General features: G+C 39.2%; 1 protein-coding gene across 1 annotated transcript; it reads right to left on the reverse strand.

Moving 5' to 3' along the window:
* Positions 1-1,745: 1,745 nt before the first annotated feature.
* slc16a4 (solute carrier family 16 member 4) lies at positions 1,746-23,833 on the reverse strand. The gene is made up of 10 exons (XM_072450074.1): positions 23,766-23,833; positions 21,925-21,999; positions 17,056-17,182; positions 16,816-16,948; positions 16,567-16,710; positions 16,334-16,495; positions 15,600-16,262; positions 6,305-6,516; positions 3,856-3,949; positions 1,746-2,120 (listed from the first exon to the last, which is right to left on the reverse strand). Exons 3-10 carry the CDS (start codon positions 17,164-17,166, stop codon positions 1,909-1,911), a joined length of 1,731 nt encoding a protein of 576 aa, XP_072306175.1. The 5' UTR covers positions 17,167-17,182; positions 21,925-21,999; positions 23,766-23,833; the 3' UTR covers positions 1,746-1,908.
* Positions 23,834-24,279: the final 446 nt, after the last annotated feature.

Consider the following 24,279-nt stretch of genomic DNA (forward strand, 5'->3'; position numbering starts at 1 on the left):
AACTTCAGTCTTCATGTCAATAACAATCAATTTATTTTCTTTTTGCAGTTTCCTCAGGTCAGCTGCTAGACTCCAGGATGAACATGCTCCACTGAATGTAAGTAAGAATCTTTTTGTTTTTTTATAGGTCTTGACTTTGTATTGAATTGCATGCTTGGATTCATTGTATGATAAAGTGATAACATGTTTGTAAGTTTCTTATGTTCTAATAAAAAGGCTTAAAGACCAAATGTCTGTTTTCTTATTAGAAATATACGGTTGAAGTGATAGAGAAAACACTGCTGGACAGACTGAGAAAAATGTCAGTTTATTATAGCTGATAATGAATGGTTACGTTCTATAATCTCCTAAATCTCTATATTTGAACATTTTCAAAGCTGGAACAAAATATTACTCAACCCAGAAATGCAACTTCATCAAAAGAAATATGCATTATCACATAAAAGAGCCCCTTTTCCACTGAAGCACTGATTTAACAATATCTAAGCAAAGCCCCAAACCAAAGACTACTTTTAAAGCCTCATAATAGTTTAATAAATGTTCTCCGGTACAAAACATTTTGTGACCCTTGGATTCAATAAACAGATGAAACTCATGACTCAGTGGGCTTTTGTGCATGACCGTTATTGAAATGATACAAAGAACCCTGATCAGTATTGTGGAAGTGAGCTGAGGGGAACTAATTTAGTGCTAATTGAAACCGCATTCCTTGTGTACAAATCGTTTAAGGCCACAAGAGGGCGCTGCAGCCATGCGGTTCACCTCATGCTAGACTTGTCCTGGCCATGGCGAGTGCTTTGTGTCACATACTTGACATCTTAAAAAACAATTTGGTAAAATAGATGAAGGTGAACGTAATGTCTTTGGCTGATGTCACAGTTTATATAAAATGGTACAGTCCAGTATGTGTTAAGGCAAATAGTGGTGACAAACAAGCATACTATTAAGTAAGTATCACACAACATAATATGAGTTGAATAGCCAATAGTTGGCTGCCTGCAGGCACTGAGGAGGCTGTGCAACAATTCACCAAAAAGTCCAGTAAGAGCACCGTAAAGAACATAATTCACCAACATGTATCTACAAAACAAAACCTGGTCAGATTCACCATTGCAAACACGTTCATTGTAAGGAATTGGCTGGTTGTTGACCATTGGCTGAAACATTTCTCATATAAAAAGTGATAAATGGCCAAACTAAACAACCTCTGAATCCGTGGTATGATGTAACTGAGGTTTTTCAGATTTAGAAAATGCTTGTACATTTTTTTTATCCCTGTTTCAATAATGAGGCAACTTTTTGGCTTTAGCAGATTACTACTTCCATCCACTTCTTCTTGCAGAGTGACAGAGCATGCAACATTATCAAAGTTGACCCAAAGTGCATGTCTATAAGCACAGGTTTCCTAAAAATCAAGTGAAGAGGTTGAAAAACAAGTGCTATCCTATGTATAGCTAGTTATCAGTAATACTATGTGCATTATTACTATTTACTAGATATAAACTTGCAGCTTGGTTATACCAGTCAAATTGTGCTGATGTAAAATGCAGTTTTGTGCTTTTGAGGATTGTCTAAATGTGTATTGTCGAAAGAGATTCTTGCAAAGCAGCAAAACATTTGGCTTCAAGAGTTCAATCAGGATACTTGTATTGCATATATATATATATATATATATATATATATATATATATATATATATATATATATATATATATATATATATATATATATATATATATATATATATATATATATATATATAGCAATCGTGCAGCCAGCTTAAGTCTGTGCGTAACTGAAGGGTCTACTCCAGTTCTGACCCTACATCTGAGCCACATTCAAGTCTTCAGTCCAAAAAGACAGTCTGCGCTAGTTCCAAATTAAAGGCATTCCCTGGTTTTCCGAGGTCTACACGGCCCCGTTCTGTGCCCGGTCTGGGGTGAAGCAGCCGTTGGTCCTGCAGCTGCTGCTCTCAGGTTTTGGGGACTGGATCCGTCTCTTTCGGGCCTTCCAGCGCTGAGCGAGGGGCTCCATGAAGAGGGACAGAGAGGAGAGCAGGTAGCAGAGGCCGGCCAGGTAGAAGGAACAGTCATAAGTCTGTGTGTAATCATACAGGAAGCCTGCAATATACAATTTAACATTCAGTGCAGGCATAGCATTAGAAATGTCATTCACGACTCAAAACATATCCTATGTTACTATTATTACTGTTCTGAGTAGGCAATTCTTCTGCTGGGACAATCTAATCTATTCCTCAATGTCAACTGGAAAAGGGGTTGCTGTTCTAACTTGTACCGTCTATAAGTCTATAATCCATTTACCACACTAGTAGATGCTACAGTGTATTGACAACATTGGTGTTCTGTGAAATCCCAATAATCATTTACATTTGAGTGGTAATTTATACATTAAATTCACTAAACGTGCCAGAAACAGTAAAATATTCAAACTACAATGTCATAGGAGTCGACATGAACTCCACACACTCATTTATGCAATGACTGAACAATTATCACTTCTGCCATTTAAACATTTAATTTCAATGTATTTGCTATTTGTATGTTTAAGCCTTTGTGGATCATTTCTACCTCTTAATTTTGTTTTTTTTTAATAAATTTGGACAAATAAAAAAATAAATTCATACAAACATTTCAAAATAGGTTAATCCTCCATCTAAGGCTGTCCTGATAGTCTCTTATGCACTACAATGTGGTGCTGACAGGTTTGAAGGATGGGTGAGATGCAGAGGGCAAGTCTCCCCAAGGAGACAATAAAGCACATCTTAATCTTGACAGTATGACTTGGAGAGTAAGTCTTTGCTAGGGTCTGAGTTAGTTATTTTGACTTTGAACTAGTTGAACCAGCTCGAAAAAGACAGTGACCTGGGCAGTTGCCGACAGGGTGGACAGTTTGCTTCACTTTGTGTTTTTGAACACTAGCTGCGAGGGACATAAACAGCCTAAAGGGGCCCTTCAGTTACATTTCAACAAAATCTTTCACTTAAAGATGGCCTAATACTGTCGACCTGGACCCAGTCAAGAGGTTCAGGGGAGCCCCAACTACAAATATGTTAATTGGGGCCAAATGTTGCTGAGGAAGAGTACGCATTTTCTGGAGGGCCTACAGAAGAAACAGGGGTTGTGCAAAATATGTCTGACTATAAGGACTACAGGTAAATAACATGGTGAAAATATGTGTGTTTCAGTCTCTTACTACTCCCAACACTACCAGTAACCTTGAGTAGACAGAACACAAAAATGACACAAAAAAATGAAGCATGCACATTTCCCTTCACAAATGTAACCTACATACACTAAAGAAGTCAAACTTGTTGCGACTAGCCTAGTCTAGTTTCTCCAATACACTAACACAACATCCTGTAGCAGTGTTTGTGTCCTTTCATTGCTCCACACATACAAAACAGATTTTCTTCTAGAATTCCGTGATGTTTGTGACATACAACATACTATTACTTTGACATAGTGGTCCGTCAGCCGGCATGGAGTGAAATTCTACTGTGTTTTTTCTTAAGAATCTGGCTCATAGGCAAAGAGAGTGAAATTTGACCCAGTAACCTCTGTACACCTTTTCATCAATGTTCCAAACTCCAAACCGGTGTTGAAGGCTGCTCAAACTATAACTTGCATTTTCCACACATTTCAGACCTTACAGACCAAGAAATCTGGGCCCCCGCAACCTTGGTGCTTCGACAGCACAAGAAAGGGCCATAATAACAACATGGGCCCCTTCTATACATTACACAAATATGCTACTTAAAACTACAAAATAGTATCGTTCTCAATTGTACTTGTATGTGAGTGGAAAAGGCAAAAGATTGATGTGGCTGTCACTTACCAGCTAAAGGAGGCCCTGTGAGGCAGCCCAGTCCAACAAAGAACATGGACAAACCCATAGAGTTATTGAGTTTGTCCGCTCCCACCAGATCCACCTGCAGGACACAAAGAAATGACACATGAAGTGAACCTACACATCACATTCTTTAAAATTCATTCAATATGATATCTATTGATGCAGGTCTACTACCTGCTTGTCTCTTACATGTATTCAACAACAATTCAATATTTTCTATTGCTTAAAAATAACCTTAAAAAAAAGTTAATTTTTATCATGAGAAGAACGTTCCAGACAGAACAGTAACATCTCCAGGACTGCAGCAGTTTTTTGCACATTTTTGCACATTCCAGACCAAGAAGTACGGTAAATCCCTTTAATCCCCAGTCCCTATTTAGTCAGAGGAACCAACTAGTTCCCATTACTCACGTTCACACAACAACAAGGGTTAAAGGTCAAACTGGCATTAACATTAGCATATATATAATGTCGAACATTTAAATGTTTAATTAAATTACATATCTATTGAGCAAGGTAGTTTTGGATCATAAAACTCTGATGCACAAACAGCTCAAATAAACAAAATGAAAACAATTAAACACAAACATTCACAGTTATTCTGAATTTGAGTTACTTGCTAATTAAGTTTGTTTGAGGCCGAGGAATTTCTCTTGTGAATCAGTTATGTTTTTATATTTATGTCGAATTCATACATGTCTCACAATAAAGTTACTGTTAATGTGTTACCTAAAAGTTCCTGGTCTGACTGTAGAGTACCTGCACCAGAGTTAAACAAGGACCCAAAGTGTGCTCCATGCAGTCCTTAGTTCTGACTCCGTGAAAATGTGCATCAAATGGGGATTGGGACTAAAAGTAAAGTACCAGGAACTGTAGAGGGTTCCTACAGTGGGGAAAACCCTTGTATTGCAGTTTCAATATAAATTCATGGAAAACATTGACCTGCAGTGATGTCAATATTTCTATAGACATGATATGTGCGCGCAAACACTAGCACCTTTGTCATTACATGCAGTAGAATGTCAAATGGGCTGAATTAAACAAAACAACTTGATAACTTTCAGTGTCTATATAATCCCTCATGCAAGTGTAGTAACAATGTCACTGTGTTTAAAGAACCTACTGTTATAAGATAAGATAAGATATTCCTTTATTGTCCCACATGGGGAAATTTCATTGATGCAACGCAGGTAGATACAGAAGAAAAGAACAGATATCTGGACTATATCTAGCCCGACACAAGATTGAAATCTAAAGATAACTCAAGGTTTTCTTGACTGATCTGTCAAGACCAAACCATGATGTCATTAGTTTGTGTTAGTCATACTGGCTGGATCTGGTTTGTCCAGCTGAAAATACACGACCGCCGCATCGCCGTTGAAGCCAGAGGCACATCCCAACCTTTAAGAACTCCAACCTTCGTTTGTCTGCAGGAGATGACCTCAAGACACTGGATATGCGCTGAAGTAATATGCAGTCCCACCCATTAACGGATGTTGGTACGCCTCTACAATGGTCTACTCAGCGGATACCTTTCTCTCCCGTGCAGGACAGGGTGAGGTAATGACTGCTCCTCACCTTTACCTGTGTCCCACCACACGCACATGTCCAAAAAAAAAAAAAAAACAGATCTGTGCGCCTTAGCTATACACAGGGAGATAAACTCTGAGGTAATGGCATGGGTCAAATGACTGACAGGAGAGATGGATTCATATTGTGTTTGCTTGACTATAAATGCATTATTACAGTTGAATATTGCAGCTTGAACCGGAATAAATGTCAGTTGTACACAATAAGCTACTCCATTACAGCACATTTGAGGACAGGAGCTACAGGAGTTTCTAGATGGATGAATACTTTACTGATCCTGAGGCATTTGCAGTGCCGTTTTCTAATTCTCACATTGACACATTACATACACATTGAATTACGGTAGTTACTTTGGGTCGACACAAAGCCAATCTCCAGGGCTTTACATTGACTGTTTTACCCACTGTGGCTTGTCCTTTTCAAATGTCACGTACCATTTAGTGTTTTACAATTCAGAATTTAACAGTGCAATCATAATCAAATGTCTCAATGTGCACTCTTTAGTCCAGATCACTTCATAGCCCTACAATATACCCCAATTTGGTATCAGAGGAAAGTATCAATATCAACCCAACTGGCCAAAGTGGTTAGTGAGACTAGAATTATTCCTTACCAAACTATAAATCCACCAACTTGTGGCTATTACACTGCATTCATACTTCCTGGTTTGATCTTGCTTTAGTCCTGGTGTAGTCATTATCTAGTAGTCAAGGCTAAATTCAGGGTTTAGTCCCAATGTTATGGTTAGAGTTAGGGTTAGGGTTAAGGATGAATGCTGCCTAAATAATATTGAGCTCTGCCACCAACATCTTAACAACAGTTAATATACTTAAAAGTTAAGTACCAGAACGGGCAGCAACAGCGCCATATAGCCCCCACAGAAGACGGCAAAGAAGATGGCGTACACCATGAGCAGGATGTAGGAGGTTGCTAGGGGCGACAGTAGGTTGACTACCCCGCATAGGATCAAGTAGGCCTTGTGGTAGTTGTACTTGTGGAACAGGTTTCTGTCAGTGACCCAACCTGAGGCCAGCTGAGCAACAGTCTCTGTGATCCCTGCGAACACACACGATCAGCTGTTGAATAAAACATTGTTATCAGGCACACGGTACGTAGCATGACTAGGCTAACAGGTGTAATTCTTATACAAGTTCAATTGTTAAATGTAATTAATAAGATGACATTTTATTATTATATATTTTATTTTTATTAAACAATGAGATAAGTTCAAGAACAGCAGGAGAATAGACTATATGCAATCAAATATAAAGTTAAATAATGGTTTAAACAACAACACTGTGCAAGTAGAGTAGGACATCAACAATATATGTACAATTAAAATGAACTCACAGAGCCATTTTCTCTCCCCAAACTAAAGCTAAAACGCTAGAAAGACTATGTGGTTTTAGTAAACAATCATGATTGCAGACTTTTCTCCACAAGATGTGTTCTACATGATCGTTTAACTGTTGTATGACTTGTCTTGTGAACAATTTTACCTTTGTAACCATGTGGAAAAAAATCAGTTGTATCATCCGGACTCTGTTTTTAGAAAAACAAGACATTTCAACGCTCATCCAAGAGTCATTCTCAATCTGTGACTCAAGTCTGGCACCTGGTTTTATATCCTGCTCTGTATAGGGCGGGACCTCTCGATAAAGGGAGTTTTTGGTTTCACTTGAGACTGCTCTTCTTTGTTTTCCAACAGTCCTGTAATGGGCTATCTACATCCTATTGTAACCTGACTTTCGCTCCCTCCTCACTGAGTACCTGGTCAGCATCAGAATGCCCTGGGCGTCTTGTGCTCCGGGGTTTCCAAACACTAATATAATCAGAAGGTTGAATCTTCAACTTCCATTTTGGTTAAAAGAAGGATTCTCTTTTTTAACAAAGATTGCCTCCTTAACTCCTCTTTCAAACCATCTTTTCTCCCTGTTTAGAATCTTCACCTCACTGTTTTCAATTGAGTAGTTTGTGGCTTTAAGATGAAGATGCACGGCGCTCTGTGGTCCTGAACTCGAGTGTCTTCTGTGCAGATAAAGCCTCTTGTGAAGTGGCTGTTTAGTCTCTCCTATGTACCGCCCTTTACAACTTTTTCATCTTGGCCTTAGGGTGAACCAGTTTTTGTCTTAAAGTGTTGCCTGGTTTAAAATAAACAGGGATTTTGTGTTGTCTAAATAGTCTTTGCAGCTTTTACGACAGTCCCGAGACATAAGGAACCATTTCTTCTTGGTTCTGTTTCCCCTTTTGTCTTTTGTCTGTTCACTTTGTTAAGAGCCCAAGTTTTCCCTATTTCCTCTTGCCCTCTGAGCTGGTGGGCACCTCTTGGGCTCTGTGTTGTAAGGTTCTGATCACTCCCCGCTTGTGCTGTAGTGGGTGGTTAGAGCCAAAGAGCAGGTACTGATCTGTGTGTGTAGGTTTCATATATACTTGTATTTGGAGCTTCCCGTCCTCTCCTCTGATAGTGGAACAATCAAGAAAGTCCAAGCGGTTCTCCTTAGAGTCTTCTCTTGTAAATCTGATATTCAGGTCCACAGCATTGATGTGCTCTGAGAAGGCTTCCAACTCTTGTTCCTTGATCGTCACAAATGTATCATCGACGTAGCGATACCAAAGCTTTGGGGCAATGGCTGAAAAGGTGGTTAAATTAGGTCATTAAATGCTTGGCCACATTGTATGTGATGGAATCAATTGCACACAATGTTTTATCAGGAGGTCCTGCTCGGTGGGCGTGGCTTACATAGACTAGGATATAAAACCTGAGTTCCCAGACTCAATCCACAGATTGAGAATGACTCTTCGATGAGAGTCGAAACGTTTTGTTTTTCTTCAATGGAACACCCATGGGCGAATGAGGGATTACACCGCGTTATGTGGCCTAATGTTAATGCCAAACAATGGCTCCATTATTCCAGATCTTTTTCTCTGATCAACTCTGACTCAGCATGTGTGCTGATTGGTTGAACAATGGCGCGAAAACCCAACCCCCCAGGGGTCCGTCAGCGCATGCCACAATCTGGCTGATGAGATCACCTTAGAGTAAATAACACACAACTAGATAGAGCTGGACCAATCATGTCTAGCGTCTCCATCTATTATAGACTCATTTGCATATTCCAAATTCATATTTATCTTTTTAATTATTTGGTCAATAAAGCTTCATAAACCACATTTGGTGTGTTAATTCCTTTCAGGAAAAGGGGTCAATGTCACGGTTACGTTCTCATAAACCTTCAGATTAATAAAATGTATTTTTAATAAATAAATAAATTTTGATATTTAATTATAGAATTGTTGAATGCCTAATCAATGGCTGGTGCCCCAAACGACTGTTAAAATATCATAACAAACCCACACGTATGCAGTATAATACCCACACTTATGCAGTGTGTCATGTTTGAAATCTAGATATACCCTCTTTCATAAGTGGGAGGACATGAATAACATTACAGTACTTGTACTAGGAAGAATCCCCTACCCTATATTATCCACCAATATCTACTATACATTTCAAATCAACTTAGAAATTGTGAAACAACATTGCAACTTGTGGTTTAGTCATCAGAAATAAATACAATAACAGCTGAACCAGTTGCCAGTGCCTTCACCTGTATAAAGGTTTGCTTATTCTCAGTTTCTATGGACAGAACATGCCTCATTTGAAAGCTCAGGGCCCCTGACAGTCACTGAGCTCAAACTCCAGGCTGCAATAGCACTGATCAATGATTGGCTGCAGGAGATCTTTGCCCTTACAGGTTTATTCCAACTAGTTTTTGTCGTAGGCTCTGGTAACCCAAAGTGGGGAGCTCATTCTGCTTTTGTAAAATGAATTAACTTCACAAAGGCTGTCAGTCAATTTGATATTTGATTTGACCATGTTGGACTGAGGAGACGGTCATGTCCATGAAATATTACCGTAATTTTCGGACTATAGAGCATCAATGAAATTAAAGAAATAATAAATCGTACATATACGGGACGTACCTGTCAATAAGTTGCAGGTGCCCACAATGTAACATGAGATAATTACACATATATAAGTTATTTGTTCTTTTCTTCTGTATCTATCTCTGTATCTACCTGCGTTGCATCAATGGAATTTCCCCATGTGGGACAATAAAGGATTATCTTATCTTATCTTATCTTATATAGTATACGGTAGTGATGCGCCGGTGTTTCAGATTATCTCGGGCTAGTTTAACTCTTGCCTGTAATAGTTCTGCCCTGTGTTTGACTGTCAATCCCACATCTCTTTTAACGTGCTATGGACGTGGAGGCTCTAATTTCAAGATTTGTGTGGCTCCGTGTGGGGATTTACATGAGAGCGAGTTGTTCCAGCTAAAATACATATCACATGATCAACTGTTTCCCTGCAGGAGATGCATGTATCTGACAAAATGTTTAAGTACATTTTTCCATATTGCCTGAAGATTATTCTTGTTCTTCAACACCCAGGTTTGAGTGTGTCTTTGCACGTGAGATGTTAAACTAGTCTTTAACAAGGATGTTTGCTGTTTACCCAAGTAAACTTAGTACAACTGAATGTCACCTCTGTTTAATCATAGAGCTCAGAAGAACAAGCTTTTACTGTGTTGGTGAATCATTGCATTTGACACGGGATTTGAGTTTGTGTCGCTAAGAAATATCTGATTTCAGCTTTATCATAAAGCTACAGCCACTGCAACAGGGAGCGTTTGTAAAAGTACCTTCTGATTTCCCATATGTGTCTACATGTCTTCTATGTACATGTGTGGCCAGGTGGTAAATGATGGACCAGACACCAGTGGCTCCAAAAAATAACGTGGGTCTTTTATTTCCCGACTGTCCCCGGCAGGAGAACAGCCTTCATTTTGGTTTTGTTTGGCTTTTTCAAAAACACTTCAAAGTCCTTTAACATATGTCAGGCATCTTAGTATTCAACTTTTATCAGGATTTACAGTTTCCTTTTTATAGTCTCTTTATAACAACCAAAAGACAAAACAAAAGACAAAACAAAAGACCACAGTAGTGGGCTTATCCTATATATAAAAAAGAAAAGAATAAACAAAGTTTCATCTATATTCGACTGTGGGTAAAATGAAAATAAAATGACATTAGAATCACATTGTATGACACTGAACTTTAACTCACTTGAAAAAGCAGCTAGACTGCTCAGACCACACCCAGCAGAGCAAGGACCACGAGCAGTGCTATCTCCCCTCTGAATCAACCACATGTACACATTTGGTCAATAACCAAAACTACAATCTTAAACGTTAATAAAAATAACATTTGATTGGTATTTTACCTCACGCCGTCCCATAGTTTGAGACTTCCTCTACATTAGTAGTGACTCTGTTTCTACAAATTTAATGGACACTAATCTTAGAATATAACATAATTTAAAACATTGACTGACAATATCAAAGATTATTTTTGTACTCAAAGCTAATTTTAAAGAAAGATTTACAATATACAAACCATTTTCTGTTCTCTCTTATCGAGGCACATCACGCAATGTGTTGATGTCACGCATGGCCACGTTTGACTATTCTCACATTTGACCACAGTGACATCTTCTGACTACCGGTCAAATAAAGAGAGAATTACAACTAGCTCTCAAAACTGATATTTCTATATTTGATCCAGCTACACATGTCTACTTTCCTGTGAACTACATAAAGTGGTGTAAAATGAATAGTGGTAGTAAATCTCATTGCAACTCAAATAACTTATGGCAAATGTATAATAAAATAACCAATATACAGGGTTCTCAGAACACAAAAGCTTCCTTTCAATGGGCTGAATGGCAATCATTTTGGTATAAAGCGAAGGTGTGAGTTGGGGACGTATTTATGTGAAATTAAGAATAACAAGTGTTATTTTAAGCAGAAACTCCTTATTTGTTATTTCTTTATTACTATGAACTATATTTTATATGATCTTAAATGGTTGACGGAATTTGCAAAAAAATAACTGATTACTCGATTAATGGAAGAAAAGAATCGATAGATTACTCGATTACTAAAATAATTGATAGCTGCAGCCCTAGTTGGATTGTAATAAAACACACAGAATTTCACATTTTGAAGCTTAACAAACAGAAAACACACCTGAGCTGTCCCCTCTGTCCTTGATTACTCTCTGTGAGCTGATTTACCTGAGTCTGTGTCTTCACATTTGGATATTTACACAAAAAAATGTTCCCCGGTTGTGATGCAAGGTAAGAAAGTCTCATTTCAATGCGGCAGGTTCTGAACTACAGACAGCCGTATATCGCATGTCCGCACACCACGTGTGTCTTTGCGTTCAGTCGTGTCTAGATTCACTTCCTCATTAGACTAATTTCTCAGTGAATATGAGTCTGATTGTATAAAGTGTTTTGAAGATTAAAATACAGAGAACATGACAGGTCCCCTGGACAGTGACCACTGTCCACTCACGTCTTCTTCAACAGTGTAGAACTCTGCAGGGAGCTAGGCGGCCGTTAGCCAGTAAAAATCTATATTAGACCGTTGTATTCAAAGCGTGGGAAAAAAGTGCGGCTTTAAGTCCGAAAAGTACGGTAACCAAAAACATGACATGCCTAACTAAATTTTAATATATTCTTAAGTTCAGAAAGTCACAGTGGGAGTGAACACAATGAAATATTTAGGCTGTTGCAGGAGGCTGCTCTGGTAATGGTTTGGATGGCCCCAAAAAAACTGGAAGCATCGCTACAAAACTCATCTTTAAATAACGCTTCCTTCAATAATCCAAAAGCATGTTTTAGAAATTGGACTGAGATTTATACCATAACTAACTGTTCAAGACAAATAGTTAGGGTTAATATCATGTTTGTGGAGGTCATAATAATTTGTTGATGAGTGTCTTTAGAAGGTTAAGTTGATGTAGCTGATATATTCGAAAAATATATCAGCTACATTTAAGAAAAGTGATACCAAGATAAGCAAACCATTATTTGTCCCCGAATGTGGTCATGCAGCAGAAAAAAACTGTGTAATTAACTATTTAAAACTATATTTAAATTTGACTGTTTCACGAGAATATTATATATTATACATACTATCCTAGATGCAAGGGCAAGCGAGGATAAGTATTCTTTTTAGTGTTGGGACATTACACTAAGTCACAAATATTTATCCTGTTAATTATAATAATCCTGCAGACAGGCAAGAACATGTCATCTGTAGACACGAGCTCACAAGTTTAAATTTAGATTGGGTACATGGATTGAGTTGGACTGATTTCAGCCCATACCTAGTATAACAGGATACGCACGTTACTTTATAATGACAGGCTCAAGGACAAAAGGTGCGGTGGTTCACATCAAGAGTCAAAGTCAGTGGAGAGTCGAGTGTACAATTACCTCAAGGAGACTCACTTTGAGCTAAAGAGTCAGTTTTAGTGAACACATTATGACTCTCCATCTTCCTTCATATGTAAAGCAGGTCTAGTCTAGCCTTCAGAAGAACTCTCAGCCACATGTGTCCTGTGCTCTCCAGTGCTGAGATGACAAGACAGAGTGTGTGCAGCCTTTTCTGCTGAGGTCAACAGGAATGAGAGAGGCGATGCGGAAACTGCAGTACCTTATTGACTGCTGCAGGAATAGCTCAAATCATGCAACACTGAGCCCTGGATCAATGAGACAAACTGGTTCAAGGCAGACCTGTGTCACACATCCCTTCAGCCTTTGCACCAAAACACAAGAGAAACCAGGCTAAATTTAGACACTGCAGTAACACGGAGGAGAGTAGTGAATTCTACTGCAAGTGTCCTTTTGTGACACGCTTGCAGGTGAGCGTTAATTAACCATGAGTGCACATGGATCATAACTCATTCTAACTTAATAACCACTGTTTTTTAAAATTCAACATAATAAAATAATATGACTTTACCAACCTTAAAACCTATATTAAAAACAATATGTGATGACTATAAATGATCAAGCTTCTTTCTTTGAGTTTGGTTTGTATAAGTAGAAATAATGTCCAGTGAGGCTCTGCTCAGCACCTCATCATGTCTTATGTAATGCAGGAGCATTTGGGTGACATGGCCACAGCTGTGCAGTGTTTGTCTGTGCTCCAGGCCCGACCCTCGGCTGAGGCCTGTGGTGCTTTAATTCACTCTGTTTATGTGTTTAAACTCAGCAGGTTCATCCGTGTCTGCAGCTGTCCCTGCGGCCCAGCCCAAGTGCTTGACCAGTTTAATAATGCACAAACACAACTCTATGCAAATAAGAGCATTTCATCAGTTTACCAGAAACACTATTTGCTTTCAACAAATATGCTGCACTCACATGAACAATGACAGCAAAGAAACAAAAACACTAATTGAATTGCAATAGTGCATTGGTTGATTTGGTAAACTACATTTCAATATATATTTGATAAATGTCTCTATTTAAAACTATTTTATTAAATTCTGAATTGCAGTTAGTAAGTAAGTTGGTAGTTAGAGCTTTGGTTCCAAAGGTATAAAAAATTATGTTATGATTAAAAGTGTCAAACCATTGATCACATCTCACTCATGACTGAAAAACATCCACCACATCTCTATCCAACTTCCACAAACTGAGACCCTCGGGCTGGTTGCTTAGTGACAGTGGTGGCTTCACAGTGAGTGGATTGAGTTTAGGAAGAGGCCGTCCGGACTATAGTGCCCCCCTGCATCAGCAGCACAGTCAAAGGGCCTCCATGACCAGCGAGGGGACACTGGGCCACAGCGGGACACGAAGAGGGGCTTTGTGCTGAAGGTGCACCCCTGTGTCTACAGCGCTCTCTGTTCACTCTTCTGAGAGCTCTCATGGCAACACCAACATGTCTGAATTAAACTGGATTAGTCTCATTGACATTCAGCTAAAAAAGCTCATGTGGGTACACATACAGAAATGACTAAAACATACAGAAATATAATATTTAAGAGCATTAACTTTAGAATTGAGTTGTAATATTGTCACAGTTTATTTTTGAGTAATAATGATAATCATGTATTCCTATTAAAGGAAAAAAATTATAATAATAATTGTACATTTTTTAAAGCCGACTACTTTTGTGCTATTCTGATATATGAAGGCTACAGTTTGATGCTGAATTAGTGAATGTATATAATGAGATTATATATATATATATATATATATATATATATATATATATAATGACTTAAGTGGGTCAAATGTATACCTGTAAATCCTGAGCACACACTAGTACATGCACATGCGCTCAGTGATCAGAATGTTTTCTGTTCACATAGAGGGGCTTCGGTGGCACACAGCTGAACTCACCAGCTCTGACCAGTGGACCAAAGTTCAACATTTATGTAAGCAGCACATTCATTACATAAGACTGCAGTCTGAGCAGCTCACTGCTCAGACTGCAGTCGTGCAGGAGGTGGGGGACAGGAGGGTCCTGGCTAGATTCACATCTATGCTTGACCATGAGTGTCACCCCCTGCAGGACACTCTGTCCGCTCTGGAGAGCAGCTTCAGTGAGAGACTGATCCACCCTCGCTGTGTGAAGGAAAGGTTTCGCAGGTCTTTCCTTCCTGCTGCTGTCAGACTTTATAACAAAAACTGTTAGTACTGAAGACTCGCAATACTGACCTAACCATGTGCAATTCTGTCATATGTGCAATTGCTGTTGGAATTCATGTGCAATTACTGTGAAATTCATGTGCAATCTATGTGCTGTCGTGACACATATTCATGTGCAATTACTGTCGTGATCACATGCAATGGTATTTATGTATTTATTTATTTATTTGTCTATGGGAGTTTTTTATTTATTTATAGGAGATCTTCTACTGAAAGTGTTTTTCAGACTTCCTATAAGTGATCTGTTCTTCTGTATCTACCTCTGTATCTACCTGCGTTGCACAAATGAAATTTCCCCATGTGGGACAATAAAGGAATATCTTATATCACTAATTATTAATGCCTCAAAGTTGAGTAGTTTTTGCATGGTACCCAGTCTCAGGGGACACAAGGACCTCCCTCTGTCACTGCCTCTGTGACAAAAACCTGCCTGTGCCAGCACCATTGGGGTGAGCTTTACTCAACACATATGTTGATTGACACCATCCTTTGCAGGCCATGGAATTGGTTTCCTACACACTAACTGTGCACATAGAAGAGAGGGCTGTTTGGAGACTGTGATGCTCACCTGCAACAGAGATGATGAAGGAAGCATCCATGGCGTCGATGCCCAGGTTCCTGGCACGGGCAGATAAGTGGAAATATGGGATGAAATAGGCGAGCTGACTGAAGACTAAGGACCAGGTGTAGATGCAAAAGAAAGGGTCTTTTAACAGTGACAAATCCAGTACTTTGGTGATTTTGGTGTCTTTGAGAGTCACCTCTGTGGGTGTGTTGGCATGTGATGACAATCCCACTACTGCTGATCCATTCAGGCTGCCGTTGAGTTCAGAGGTGTCCGGAGAGCACTTCTCCTGATGGGGCTCAAGCCCATTTATACTATTTAGGACTAGAGGGTTGAACTCAGGGTTTCCCTGGTCCTGAGGGCCTTGTTTCTGATAACAGTCTGTTGTGGGACAGGGGGAAGGTGAGGAGCATTTGGGCATCCCATTGGCAGATAATCCGTTAGGGGAGATCTTGTTAGTGCAGATCCCGTTTGAGGACACTCCATTGGATAAGGATCCGTTCACGCTGGTTTTAGAACAGTCTTTCACTGAGGCACTCCGAAGGGACAGAGCTGGACTCTTTTGGACTGAGATACAGGGAGCAGGTGGCTTCACTTTGATGGGTCTCAGTAACATCCCAGAGGCCACCAGGTTCAGCATTAGACCACCGAGTATCAGCAATGCCCCTGTGGGACACACAGAGCTTAGAATGCAACATTCAATGCTTTATGACTACAGCCCATCGGAGATGTGATACCTTGCCAAGCGTACTTGTCCAAAAGTAGCTGTGTGAAAGGGGCCAGGGCAAATGTCAGACCCATCCCAGATCGGCCTATAGCGTATGCCGTCGCCAAGCGCCTCTTAAAGTACATTGCTGTGACGACGGAGAAGGACTGGTATAGAAGTGCAAAGCCCATGCCTAACAGTTAAAGTGTTATTACTACAGCATGGATGGACAAGTTGTCTTAATACAGTTTGTTAATCACTCACCAACTACAACTCCCATGCTCAAGTAGAGGTACACAACGCTGTTGGCAAAGATACTCAAAAGGAAGCCCCCACTGACCAGTAGTGCTCCAACGATGGAGGTCAGCCTGGTGCCCACTTTGGCACAGGCCACTGATGCAATAGGTGCTTTAGGGAAGAGTATAAAGCCACATCAGGATTCATTTCCAAATCATAATGTAGTTTTCAAACATATTAAAATAGTAAAGTGCAGTAAGACTAGAGTAAATGTACCTCCAGACAGTCGAAGGCTGGACATAATGGAGCCAATCCAACTAATGCTCTCTGCTGAGCCCCCAAACTCATCTTGGAAAGCCACAAAAAAAATGCCAAAACTCTTCAGTGTTCCCATAACTAGGACATTCACCTGCAAATAAAACACACAATTAGTTTAAGGCAAGTAAGACTTGTAAAAACAATGTATATAGAGGTTAATATGCAAAATGTAGGCAAAAATACATTTTGGACACAGACCAAAAAACAGTGCAACACAACAAGCCATCCCCAGCCGCCGTCCGGAGGGTCTTCATACTGGACCACCTTCTCCTTCTTGGAACTCATAGCGTCTCTCCTGAAAAGGTTCATCGTTGCCTCCGGGTTACTAAAGAAGCACAAAACCTGTCACACCAACAGTACTTCTGTTTGTGGTCCACAGTGTTGGAAATTAATAATACATTATTTTGGCTGCACCCAATGCAATTGTTGCACAGGGCGGATAAAAGTACAATTAGTGTTTACCGTAAGTACATCAGTGGTTGCAACTGCGGAAATATTTAATGAAGTGAGTGAGGCTTTATGTCAGCCTCTTCAAGGGATGCAGTTTTCTGCAGTGACCATGCTTTTACTGATACGAATCATTTAAATCAGTTACTTTACCATATGTAATGTACTAATGTAATGTATAATATCAGTTAGTTATAAGATAAGATAAGATAATGCCTCGTTTATTAAAGGTGCTCATATAATAGGACATTGAATGTTTGTCATGCAGTGTTTGCTTTGATGACTTTGAAGGAGAGGTCTATGACCAAATCTGTCTGGCCTGCTCCGTAGAGTTTAGAAAACATGAGGTTTGTTACCCAAAGCGACAGACTGCAGTCAAGCCCTTGGTTTTTATTTAGAGCTTTTACAGGTTTGAATGAGGGGAAGTGTGAAGATCCAGGCATGTATGGAAGAGATGCTATTGTCATGCTTAGAGTTTACAGAGTGATTATGACCCCTTGCCTTGTAGGAAATCAGATGATTTATAATTATATTATTGAAAATGACAGTAAAGTTACAGACAACTGCATGCCTGTGACACCTGTGTAAACTGTGTGTGACATTGATCTATGCGGCAAATGCAGAGTCTCTGGGATTGATTCATTACAAGAACAGTGCAAATCAACTCCCGTAAAATGCAAATATGCCACGCAACAAACAATAAACAACAACAAAAAACAATAGGCAAGATTCCAGCAGGGGGCAGTGGCAGGTTAATGCAGACAGTTTTGACTAACTGCACTTTAAATGAATGTGTTGAGGTTTCTGATGTTGATGAGGGTGGTATTCCAATCATGAGCAGCTCGGACAGGAAAGGGAATTGGATACCAGAAACATGAAATTTGATTATTAATGAAACATGCAAAGTACATAGTTTGACTCTTGTTAGTTTAGTTTATTATTGTTTATGATAATATTTCAATTCAGACAATAGGGATTAGAGAACTCTGAGCACAGGAAACAACAAGCTTGACTGCCGGTCACAGGCTTTGGAAACTGACTGACGCCTTTCATGTTGTCAGGTAAAAGCAGGAATTTACGCACTGGAATATCAACATAAAAATAAAAATGTGTTCTTTTCAAAGTGCTAAAAAGTTGAAAAAGAAGAATCAGTGAGCGAGGCACAAACGTTATTGTTGCATTGTCTTTGTGGGACCCAAAATAGGGCTGTAAGCCTTTAGTCACTTAATCACTAATCAGTCGATGGCGTCTAAATTGACCAAAATGTATTCGTCGCAGAAAGGCATGGGATGAGTTAACTAGAGACTTGGGAAGGAATTGTACATTTATTCTGCCAAACAAATATGCAATTGACAGGTACTTTTCTTGTTCTGTCAGTGCACTTCAAATATATGATTGGATCATAAAGATAGTTTGAAGAGCTTTAGCGAATTCCAAGGCCTCTTTCAGTCAACGAATCAATGCACAGGTAATGTCTTAAGTCGACCAAAAGTGCAGACAAAAGCCAAAATGCAAAATCTAAAAATGTTATCAGAATCAGAAAGGGATTTATTGCCATTGTCAATGAACAATATTAAAAAAAACAGGAACTTGCTTTGGTATTAAGGTACAATATACAACAATGACTAATAATAGTAACAAACTATATTAAAAGGGACAAGCATAATTTAGAATTTACAAATAAAATAAAATAGACTTGGTCTGAATATATAAACATGTCAGAATAGTGCAAAAATAATGAACAAGAAATTAACGGGTATTGCGGAAATCAAGTATGTACTTATGAAAGCTTAATTATTATACATGATTTAACAGTTATTGACAAACTTTGCACTCAATCCCACTTCTATAGAGTATACGGTTATTCTGTTTGTAAGGATTATTTCACAGTGGAGTCTATTGACACTGCAATAGTGGTGTTTTATCAGTGATCTGCTGACCTCCACATCAGCCAGCCCAGTGTCACAGTCCAAAGATGAAGTCACCTCAAAATACTGCTGTGCTCAAGCTGCACAACTTCTGTCTTTTTACACTCTCATTTTGATTTCCCCCCCGATTGTACTCAAATTGTATCAATAATATTGTACAAAACATTAGACTTGACACTCCTTGTGCATGAGTTTGAATAAATTATTGATCAAACTCACTAAGAGTTATCTTTTTCATACATGTACTTTTTGTTAAGTTCTGTTTGTTTTTTGCCCATTATAACATGTGATATTTCTAAGTCCTCTTTCAAACGTTTATGTTTATGTTACTCTGATGAAACAATCACATTTTAATGTTTGAATTAAGGGAAAAAGGTGCAAGTAACTAAGAATTTTTGGTCGCAGTCACTGGTTATTATTGCTGAATAAAAAAGTATAAAGATGGGTTTGTTATTATTACTATAGGATGTATGGGTTGAAAGCCAAAAGCTACACCTCGGTGTGACATGTATAAGGAGCCGGGAGCAAAGCAGTCGGAGCAAAGAGCGGATTAAAAAGTGAATGAATTGGGCCAGTGTACTGTGAGTAAACTATTTCCCCATGTGCTGTTCTCAGGTTGTTCTCAGTGTTCATGTTTGTGAGTGAATTGTGTCTGAGCATCAGGAAACACCCAAATACCAACACAAATGACCAACCAATGAGATTGTTTATTTCGCATGCACCTCTGAAAAGAACAAACCTGATTGACGGTGCAGATGTACTGTTCATGTTGTAGGATATGCAGATGTCCTCCCCCTGTTGCCATGGTGACAGGAATGCGGGCTAGGTGTTATCTATTGCCCGTGTGGAGTTTTACGGCCCTCAGAAGAAAGTGGATGTAATAGTGACAACAGAGACGCTCTGAACTTTGAAAATAACTTTTCATCAAATGACTCCTTTTGGATCACAGAGAGTAACGATCTCTCCAAGACAAACGCTAAAACGCTGAAAGACTATGCAGTTTTAGTGGTTTTAATAGACAATCATCAGATTGCAAAAATGTGTCCACCAGATGACTTTACATGTACATATTGTGATATCGTGTTTTACATGTCATTTTAACTGTTTCATAACTTGTTTTGTGGACAATTTTACCTTTACGTGTAACTCTTGTGGCCTAATGCCAGATCTCGTCTCCTTATCAGCTCTGACCCCAGCGTGCATGCTGATTGGCTGAAGCCACGGCGCCAAAACCCCCGCGGGGTAAGACAAAAGGAAAGAGCAGGGAGTTACAGACCAGTTCCATCCGAGCTCCAAAGCGAGTTCCATCCGAGTTTCTTTCGAAGCTCGACCCTCCATCCAGGGTCCCACCAGCAAGGTCCATGAGGCCTTGGGAGCAGGCCTCGGGCCTAGTTAGCGTGAGCAATGCTATGCTACGGGACAAAGACTTTTCCAAGAGAAGCTAATGTTCCCTCCCGGAACTAAGAAACCTGTGCCCATTTTTAAAAACGTGATTGATGCTGCATCACGCAAAATCAAGCAAGGACCTTTTGCAACTTTTTCAAGTCCACAGCCTTTTAGACCAGCCACATCGGTGGAGCAGCACGACGGCCTTTTCATTCGGGAACGCCCGCAGATCGCAGAACCGATCCAGTCCTTCTTTGGCCAGACAACGTCAGAGCCGAGCTCAAGAGCAGGTCCTTGGACCCCACGCAGGCCCGTCTCCTCAGGATCACAGCTTCTGGTTCCGTTCGTATGAATGCACCTCACAGGCTGGCTGAATTTCATCTTAGAGTTAACTCTTGCACACACCTAGATAGATCTAGAACCATCATGTCTAGTGTTTTCCATCTGTTATCGACTCATAAACATATTCCTGATTCATATTTATATGTTTAATTATTTGGTCATTAAATCTTCATAACCCACATTTGGTTAAGTGTTCCTTCATTTCCAGAAAAGGGGTCAATGTCACGGTTACGTTCTCAAACCTTTAGATCAACGAGCAAATTAATTTCTAATTAATTAATGAATCTAGATATCTGATTTTAGAGTTGTTAAATTGCCGATTATCCGGCTGGTGCCCCATTCTTCTCTTAAAAATACGATTCAAACTTACCCACACTCAGGCAGTGTGTCATGTTTGAATTCTTGAACAATTCTTTAATCAATATCAAACCTGAATGCTCCGCCCCCTTCACAAGTGGGTGGACATTCATAACCTTACAGTACTTGTACTAGTATGTTACCCTACAATGTTATTTTAGCATTTTGCTTGTTCTGTTTGTATTTTGTCAGAACAGAACTCTCATGACAAAGAGAGTACTCTCATTGAGTGTTCCAAAGACCAATAAAGCTACAAAAGGTAACAAAAGAGCACTATGGATGCCAATCGGATGACATCAAAGATTAAATCATGTTAAATATTGTTATTTTTGTATGTAAAGTGCGTAACTAGATCGATAAAGAGTCTAGAGGGAGAAGAGGAGGCTCTTTCCAGATGAAAAACTAAACTTCTTAAAAGGAAGCCAATATTAACAACTCTTCTTTTGGAATTTTTACTACTTTCTTTATTACTTGTCAAATCTTCAATCAAAATCTTGTAACTAACTTTAGTGGTTTTATGGAGTTTTTCCTTCACTAGTTACCAGCTTTTTCAATTCTCAAAGATGGACCATGGTTGACCAACAGTTTAGAGCAGAATTCAATTTACCTTTTTGTCGATTGGGCCTGAAGGAATCGAAGACTAATTTCTCATTCTCCTGAAGCAAAATGTTGGTATTCACACCTAAAAAGACAAAATCAGACGAGGATGAGAAACAAATGCAGTAAGCTTAAGGAATAAAGAAGAAATGTGACGAACTACAAATAGCTTGTAGACTCTTAGACCAGGGTTTTTGGGATGACCTACTGACCCTATGGTCTTCCCAAAAAATCATCAAAACTAACAGTGCTGGTTGACGGAAGAGCATGTGATTGGGAAGAAGAATGAAATCAAATGACATTCGGGTGGCAAAATGTTAGAAAAAATATCTGCAATCAAATTTACAGTTCATGTTTTAACGGCAGCATTCTGTTCAAAGTGCACATTTTGAACATTTTAACATTTGAGAAAGCACTGAAATAGCTTAACTAAAAAGCATTTCAGAACATGTTGGAAGAGAGTTATTAAAATATATTTAGTTGTTTTTGCAAGAAATTATTGTAATTTGTTACAATCACTTTTGCGCATTTTCAATTAAATTCGAACAACTCTTGCAACCCTACAACAAGATCATCGCCAGTTTAATAACAGCTAAATGTGCATACAAATCTATTAAGCCCTAGTTGTAATCAATATATTTTAAACCTGTTGTTGCAATTTTGGATATATCTAAAAGTTGCAAGTGCCAGATATCTGACGATACTCGTTTGAATCACACATTGACATCCGCAGTCACTCAATAAAGCTCCAGTTGTTTCTGATCATCGTCTTAACCTTGAATTCTTTGCATGCTTTATGATAATTAGCAACCTGAGCATTCTCAGAACTGATCTGAACAGAACTACAAGCTCGACTAGTTGGGCCCAGATGTCACTCTATTCTGACTCATCCACGCCTGTTCAAGCCAGGGCTCGGGCACCCTCCTGCCAGCTGCACATGGCTTTAAGCACAGCTGTACATTATAAAACATTTTCTCAAGACAAAAGTTACTGGGTCACCAGTTTAATGCCATTACAGTATCTAAGTGTAACTGTAAGATTAAGAGATGTCTGTGTAATCCCTGTTGACAAGGTTTAATGGTAAAAAGCTATTGGATGAGTGGCGTAATGTATTCACTTTACAGTTGGCGGAATTTACTAACTTTCATTTGCTAAGTTAAGATATGTTTTTCCAGATGGGTTAATGAATAAAGTTTTTACCATGAACCTGTTAAAATGTGCTTGTTTGAGATCACTGAATGAAAAGGAGTTATGCATTTACAGCAATTTTTATGTAACCCAACTAACTGTCTGTCAAGTGCAGATTTATGACACCCAATCACATCACTATTACAACTACAAACGATTACAATTGTTTATACGGTCTCTAGTACAGTATGTGGGACTGCAATACAACATCGAGTATTTATGTAAAATAAAACGGCTGGACAGAAAAAGCTGATGTAACTGTAACAGATCTTTGAGACGGAGTGTAGTAATTGATACTGATAGTACAGCTTTTGCACCGAGTGTGTAAAATGCAGACAAATTAAACATTTAAGAATAAGACTAAGAATATGGGCTGTGATATTGTTAACTGAACTTGATTGTTAATTTTGACTCAACTCGCCAATTTAAGAACACAAATGATCTCCATAGGAATACCAATCTACAATTTACAGTAGATTACGTGGGTCTAAATGTCAGATGTGTTTTTGTACAACTCAGTTATCAGGAGCCTAACAGGGGGTGCAAGTCCAAAACTAAGAACAAGTCACATTTTAGAGTTCTTGGGAGATTATATTGAAACAGCTGAGAGACTTTGGCTTAGACCAAGTAGCATATAGGCCTACGTACTAAACGTCCCCTTACCGTGTGTCACTGAGTTGTTATCTCCACTTGACAGAATTGTTGCATTCTTCCCATCAGTCAAATGCCCTGAAGAAAAAATGTAGATAACGCGAACAATGCTAATAAATATTAATCCAAATAAGCCTGGTATTCGCCAATTATAAAGTACATTACACATAAAAAACACCGTTTTTTTTCTTTTCGTTTTTTAAATGTACACGAATAAAGCCAAAGCTCCAACTTTGCCAAAAAACAACATATCTTCAGTTTCACGCCAGTTTAATTAACTGCTTCAATTAAAAAAAGACAAACTTGCGCGTCATGAGGAGACGCGCGAACCGACGGGAAGATGCGCGGAGCGAACTTATGGCACGGACACGGAGCCGCGGCGCTTTTGTCGTGGGGATGAAAGGGCCATAATAACTTGCCTCTGTTCAGTCCTGGTGCGCTCCCCCGGTCGCGCCTCTCAACGCGTCACCATCGCAGACTGCATTGAGGAGGCGCGCGGGGCTGCCACAGCAGTGAAGGGGACCAC

The sequence above is a fragment of the Eucyclogobius newberryi genome, unplaced genomic scaffold (genome assembly GCF_026437365.1).
Source record: "Eucyclogobius newberryi isolate DKJ021-1_F unplaced genomic scaffold, fEucNew1.0.hap1 SCAF_17, whole genome shotgun sequence".
NCBI classification, from domain to species: Eukaryota; Metazoa; Chordata; class Actinopteri; order Gobiiformes; family Gobiidae; genus Eucyclogobius; species Eucyclogobius newberryi.

Excerpts from the sequence above, each read along its gene's own strand:
- slc16a4 (XM_072450074.1), bottom strand. The coding sequence starts at position 17,166 with ATGAACCTTTTCAGGAGAGACGCTATGAGTTCCAAGAAGGAGAAGGTG. Across the intron at positions 16,711-16,815 it reads CAGCCTTCGACTGTCTGGAG|CACCTATTGCATCAGTGGCC; the intron begins GTACATTTACTC and ends TCTTCCCTAAAG. Across the intron at positions 3,950-6,304 it reads CGCTGTTGCTGCCCGTTCTG|GTGGATCTGGTGGGAGCGGA; the intron begins GTACTTAACTTT and ends TGTGTCCTGCAG.